This window comes from Oncorhynchus mykiss, chromosome 13 (genome assembly GCF_013265735.2).
Source record: "Oncorhynchus mykiss isolate Arlee chromosome 13, USDA_OmykA_1.1, whole genome shotgun sequence".
NCBI lineage: Eukaryota > Metazoa > Chordata > Actinopteri > Salmoniformes > Salmonidae > Oncorhynchus > Oncorhynchus mykiss.
Window position 1 is genome coordinate 64,717,159 of NC_048577.1, and position 6,995 is coordinate 64,724,153.

At 43.4% G+C, this 6,995-nt stretch overlaps 1 protein-coding gene across 3 annotated transcripts; it reads left to right on the forward strand.

The window, feature by feature from the left end:
- The first annotated feature begins 695 nt into the window (after positions 1-695).
- LOC118936398 (zinc finger protein 2 homolog) lies at positions 696-6,787 on the forward strand. 3 transcript variants are annotated; one of them, XM_036941921.1, is made up of 4 exons: positions 696-982; positions 3,833-4,013; positions 4,833-5,679; positions 5,764-6,787. In XM_036941921.1, the coding sequence occupies exons 1-4, from the start codon at positions 974-976 to the stop codon at positions 6,434-6,436; spliced, it is 1,710 nt and encodes a 569-aa protein (XP_036797816.1). In that variant the 5' UTR covers positions 696-973; the 3' UTR covers positions 6,437-6,787. The 3 variants fall into 3 exon arrangements, with proteins under 3 accessions (XP_036797816.1, XP_036797814.1, XP_036797815.1); XM_036941919.1 differs by having other exon boundaries at positions 4,833-6,787; XM_036941920.1 differs by lacking the exon at positions 696-982 and adding an exon at positions 1,068-1,111 and having other exon boundaries at positions 4,833-6,787.
- Positions 6,788-6,995: the final 208 nt, after the last annotated feature.

The following is a 6,995-nucleotide window of genomic DNA, read 5'->3' on the forward strand; positions in this document are numbered from 1 at the left end:
TGCCCCTGAACAGGCAGTTAACCCACTGTTCCTAGGCCGTCATTGAAAATAACAATTTGTTCTTAACTGGTGGTTAAATAAAGGAAAAAAATAAATGAGACAGGGGGCTCGGTCGGGCAAGAAGGAGGAGGATTGGGAAACTGCAAATAACAATAATCTGAACTCCGCCTAGCAGAAACATCTTTGTATTAGCAACTTTTAATGATTAGTTTATATTGTGTTAAAGTTAAGGGATGTCACCCTGCGAGGGGATATAAAGAGAACACACCATCTTGAGAACTGAGTGTCTTGTTTATAAATTGCTGTAAGTGTAAACTCCGGGTTGCAAACCATATTAAACAAACTAACCTCTGATTCCTGTGGTCACGCTAGGGCATCTAGCCATGAGCTCATTTGAAAGACAATAGCAAAGAATTTCTCTAACCGAGCTGTTTTTGTTGTTTCTATAAATACCTTAGATTTGTGATTTTAGATTTGATTTGCAAATATAAAAACAATACAACCACACGTGGACATAATGCATTTACTATCATTCAGGATGATTCTAAAACAGTGAAACATGTACAGTTTCAATAGATTCATGATATAATACAAACAGTTATTTTCTAGCATAATGACTCCCTAAACCGCCTCACCCACTTGAAGAGAGGTGTTGATGACTATATACAGTAGGTGGCGGCACCTTTTAAACACCACAGAAGAAGCCGGAAAGCATCAACAGGAAGTACTTTGTTACCATCCTCTATCTAGTTTTCAAACCAAACACATTTCCACAGGATTTGCAGGATGTTTCTAATGTAAGATTAGTCTAAATGAGACGTTCATTTGTCACAACTTAAATGTAGTTTTCATATTTATAAAGTTGTGGTCGAGCTTTTCTTTATCTGAACGCTGTGACTAAGAAAGTAACTGTAGCATACACATTTAGTGTCGTTTATTTTTTATAAAGAATACAGTAACGTCAGCTTCCACGATGGACCGGGTAAGTTTGGTTGACTTTTATTAATAGTATACCTATGGTGGTGTTTTAAATGTCTATGTCCAGTTTTCACGTGTGATCTTCCACATCCATGAGTTCGATTTGAACAGCAGGAGAAAAGAAACCATGGTGGTAATTTCAGCCAAGTAGCCTACTAGCTCATCGCACACAGATGGATGATACAAGGCAATGCGCAACAAGCAGGTCAAGTCAGAACCAGGGAGAAATAATTAGGCATCGCCTACACCAATTATGTATCGGTTAACTTCTTTGAACACCTCAAATTGTTTCTTCAGATGTCAATTCGATCACACAGCGTTTATACACTAATTTGTTGCGCCCAAATAAAGAAAACGACCATTAAAAATAGGTGATTTCTGTTGCTAGGCTACCAGTTACGGTGCTGTTAGCTTGTGTTTGCGCGCGTCTTTATGCGGAAGTAACACAACAATGATAGCTAGTGTCGACGAATGATATGGAGTTAATTTTAGTCAAATTATTGAGCATATCCTCCGCGCAAATAAGCATCAGAAATTGTCCTTATTTAGCATATCAAGACCCTGAATTGGACCTCAGTCTAGAGCTTAAAATATACAATGTAGGCCTACTGTCATTATTTGTCGTCCTATTGAGAAAATAAGAGGCCTATCACAGGATATTGAGTGATTCCATATCCGCCCATAGGAAATGTCCATGTGTGATATTCAGAATAATCACAATATCATATGTCTAAAAGAAAATAGTTTTGATATATCGTTTTTGACATTAGAACTTGAAAAAACATTGGAACAAAGACATCTGGATTGTTTTGATACAGTTGAAGTCGGAAGTTTACATCCACCTTATCCAAATACATTTGAACTCAGTCTTTCACAATTCCTGACATTTAATCCCAGTAAAAATTCCCAGTTTTAGGTCAGTTAGGATCACCACTTTATTTAAGAATGTGAAATTTCAGAATAATAGTAGAGAGAATGATTTATCAGCTTTTCATCACATTCCCAGTGGGTCAGAAGTTTACATACCCTCAATTAGTATTTGGTAGCATTGCCTTTAACTTGTTTAACGTGGGTCAAACGTTTCAGGTAGCCTTCCACAAGCTTCCCACAATAAGTTGAGTGAATTTTGGCCCATTCCACCTGACAGAGCTGGTGTAACTGAATCAGGTTTGTTGGCCTCCTTGCTCGCACACACTTTTTCAGTTCTGCCCACAAATTTTCTATAGGATTGAGGTCAGCGCTTTGTGATGGCCACTCCAATACCTTGACTTGTTGTCCTTAAGCTATTTTGCCACAACTTTGGAAGTATGCTTGGGGTCATTGTCCATTTGGAAGACCCATTTGCGACCAAGCTTTAACTTCCTGACTGATCAAATCAAATGTATTTATATAGCCCTTCGTACATCAGCTGATATCTCAAAGTGCTGTACAGAAACCCAGCCTAAAACCCAAAAAACAGCAAGCAATGCAGGTGTAGAAGCACGGTGGCTAGGAAAAACTCCCTAGAAAGTCCAAAACCTAGGAAGAAACCTAGAGAGGAACCAGGCTATGTGGGGTGGCCAGTCCTCTTCTGGCTGTGCCGGGTGGAGATTATAACAGAACATGGCCAAGATGTTCAAATGTTCATAAATGACCAGCACGGTCGAATAATAATAATAAGGCAGAACAGTTGAAACTGGAGCAGCAGCACGGTCAGGTGGACTGGGGACAGCAAGGAGTCATCATGTCAGGTATTCCTGGGGCATGGTCCTAGGGCTCAGGTCCTCCGAGAGAGAGAAAGAAAGAGAGAATTAGAGAGAGCATATGTGGGATGGCCAGTCCTCTTCTGGCTGTGCCGGGTGGAGATTATAACAGAACATGGCCAAGATGTTCAAATGTTCATAAATGACCAGCATGGTCGAATAATAATAAGGCAGAACAGTTGAAACTGGAGCAGCAGCACGGCCAGGTGGACTGGGGACAGCAAGGAGTCATCATGTCAGGTAGTCCTGGGGCATGGTCCTAGGGCTCAGGTCCTCTGAGAGAGAGAAAGAAAGAGAGAAGGAGAGAATTAGAGAACGCACACTTAGATTCACACAGGACACCGAATAGGACAGGAGAAGTACTCCAGATATAACAAACTGACCCTAGCCCCCCCCGACACATAAACTACTGCAGCATAAATACTGGAGGCTGAGACAAGAGGGGTCAGGAGACACTGTGGCCCCATCCGAGGACACCCCCGGACAGGGCCATACAGGAAGGATATAACCCCCGATATAACCCCCTTGTCCCCGAGCTGACAAGGTAAAAATCTGTTGTTCTGCCCCTGAACAAGGCAGTTAACCCACTGTTCTTAGGCCGTCATTGAAACTAAAAATGTGTTCTTAACTGACTTGCCTAGTTAAATAAAGGTTAAGAAAATACATCATAATGAGCAGCAGTAGGTCAGGTGTTTAGGTTTTCCTCTGGTTATTTTGACAAATCACGATTTGGCAGGTGTTGGCGTCCTCCTCGTTTCATCATCTCTCCTAAAACGTATTAACCCAGAACTGAATAGAGCGGCTGACCAATTACGTGAGACATTAGTTCTGGGTTAACCAAGACTAACTCAGTGGTGAACGATGTGTTCAACTCCAATGAACGCTCAATCAAAGGTTCTGAACATAAGACAGAGGGGCATTACAAGGACCACTTCCATTTTGAAAAAGTGATTAGGGAAAAAAATGGTACATTTGTGGAAAGTAGTGAACGGTTGGTTACACACTTCAGGAGAAAGGAGGTATTATAAGGATGCACCAGTCAGATATAGAATACAATAATCAAATGTTTCGTCTGATGATGTTCTATGTACAATACTTCCTGTGGTCTCCAGGACAGAGCTAGCCCGTCCCCCTCCACCCTGCCGGAGTCCCCTGGTCACAACTCTCCTGGTAACGCCTTACTGCTGGATCTGAAGAGGGTGTCTGTGTGGCTGGTCGACTGCAGGAAAACACCAGGGCAGAGTGGAACTGTGAGAGAAGGACACGAGGAGGAGGGAGATTTGATTTCATCAAGTAAGAACAATGGGGTGTGTGGATGAAACTACAATCTGATTCTGCAACTTCTGTTAATTCATTGATAAACAATATATACTCAGTTTATTAGGTACACCAATCTAGTACCGGATCGGGTCAGCCTTTGCCTCCAAAACAGCCTGAATTATCCGGAGCCTGGATTCTACAAGGTGTCTTAAAAACGTACCACGGGGATGTTGGTTCATGCTGACGCAATGGCAACACGCAGTTGCTGCAGACTGCTGCTAATTCATCCTGTCAACAGCCCGTTCCATCTCATCCCAAAGATACTCTATTGGGTTTGGTCAGCAACAATGTTCAGATACACTGTGCCGTTATTTGTCTGTTTGTGGCCCGCCTGTCAGCTTGCACGATTCTTGCCATTCTCCTGCGACCTCTTTTGTCAATGAGCTGTTTTCACCAACAGGACTGCTGCTGACTGGATGTTTGCTTTTTTGAGGCACCATTCTTGGTAAACGCTGGACACTGTCGTGTGTGAAAAGTCCAGGAGAGTGTCTGTTTCTGAGATTCTGGATCCGGCCCGCCTGGCACCGGCGATCATACCTCGCTCAGTCGCTTAGGTCACTTGTTTTACCCATTCTGATGTTCAATCAAACAGGAACTTAATGTCTCTGCCTGTCTGTCTGCTTTATATAGCAAGCCATAGCCACGTGACTCACTGTCTGTAGGAGTGACCTATTTTCATGAACTGGGGAGTGTACCTAATAAACTGTCCACTGAGTGTATAATGATATATTGTTGATGTTTGTTTATGGACCCATATTTCCAAAACTTAGTTATTCAATGTCTGTTTCACAGGGGACTCTCCTAACCGTCGCTCTCTCAGCGGGAGGGACTTATCATCTGGGGAGCTTCAACAACAACATGTTGCTGACGAGGCAGAGAAGAGTGTCTCCCAATCAGAACACCTCAAACACCAGCACAGACGTACAGGGAAGAAATCTCACCACAGCTGCTCTGACTGTGGGAAGAGTTTCACTACACGGAGGTCCTTCATAATTCACCTGCGTATTCACACCGGAGAGAAGCCTTATCGCTGTTGTCAGTGTGGGAAGAGCTTTGCTCGGTCTGGACAGCTGACTACACACCGGGTAACACACACTGGAGAGAAGCCTTATAGCTGTGGTCAGTGTGGAAAGAGCTTCAATCAGCCAGGCAACCTGACAGCACACCAGGTAACACACACGGGAGAGAAGCCTTACAGCTGTGATCAGTGTGGGAAGAGCTTCAATCACTCAGGCAACCTGACAGCACACCAGGTAACACACACTGGAGAGAAGCCTTATAGCTGTGATCAGTGTGGGAAGAGCTTTGCTCGGTCTGGACAGCTGACTACACACCGGGTAACACACACTGGAGAGAAGCCTTATAGCTGTGGTCAGTGTGGAAAGAGCTTCAATCAGTCAGGCAACCTGACAGCACACCAGGTAACACACACGGGAGAGAAGCCTTACAGCTGTGATCAGTGTGGGAAGAGCTTCAATCACTCAGGCAACCTGACAGCACACCAGGTAACACACACGGGAGAGAAGCCTTACAGCTGTGATCAATGTGGGAAGAGGTTTGCTCAAGCTTCCAACCTAACTAGACACCAGGTAACACACACAGAAGAGAAGCCTTACAGCTGTGATCAATGTGGGAAGAGGTTTGCTCAAGCTTCCAACCTAACTAGACACCAGGTAACACACACCGAAGAAAAGCCTTACAGCTGTGATCAATGTGGGAAGAGGTTTGCTACATATTACACCTTCAAATATCATCTGAGAATTCATACAGGGGAGAAGCCTTACCCCTGTCTTGATTGTGGGAAACACTTTGCTAGTGCAGGATCCCTAACCATACACCAGAGTGTACACACAGGAGAGAAGCCTTATAGCTGTGATCAGTGTGGGAAGAGCTTTGCTGTAGCTTCCACCTTGAATAAACACCAGCGCATTCACACTGGAGAGAAGCCATATAGCTGTAATCTGTGTGGAAAGAGCTTTGCTGTGGTTTCCACCTTGAATAAACATCAGCGCATACACACTGGAGAGAAGCCATATAGCTGTGATCAGTGTGGGAAGAGCTTTGCTCAATCAGATAAACTAACTATACACCAGCGAACACACACAGGAGAGAAGCCTTATAGCTGTGATCAGTGTGGAAAGAGCTTTGCTCGAGCTTCCATCCTGACTAAACACCAGCGAACACACACTGGAGAGAAGCCTTATAGCTGTGATCAGTGTGGAAAGAGCTTTGCTGAGTCAGGGACCCTGAATTCACACCAGCGAACACACACTAGAGAGAAACCCTATGTCTGTCTATGTGGAAAGAGTTTTTCTCTTTTAGGGCAAATAAAAAAACACCAGAAATCAAAAACGTGCCATATTTCATCTCCATCCTATACCCGACAGTGGTTATAGATCCCTAAATTAAAGGCTCTATAGAAAACATATCCATCTCCCATTCTTAAACAGTTGACTTAGTCTGATCACCATGGTAACCTCTGTGGAGCATAATATGCAGCTCTGATCTAGGATCAGGTCTCCCCTGTGTCTTTGTAATATCACACATTGGGATCTAAATGGATAAATGTTATCATAGAAAATGTCATATTGTGTGTGTGGGGGGGGGGGGGGGGGGATATTGATAATTGTATCGTCGTTCATATACTCATGATACTATTATTACATCTCATTATGTAGAATGTTTCAACAATAGGTGTATATTCATGTATTCAATTAATCAATAAATCCAATCCAATATCTTATAAACAAGAGTTCACTTTAATGTTATAGTTTTCTTGTGTGAGCAAGATGGTGCCAACAGAAAGGGTCGCCTCTCTTCTAGTCCAGCCGGGAAGAACTATTGGATATCAGAGTTACGTCAACTTACCAACAATTCGACCAGGAATACAACTTTCCCGATGTGGATCCTTTGTTCGCACCACCACCCAGGGCATTCGATCTGATTCCAGAGGCC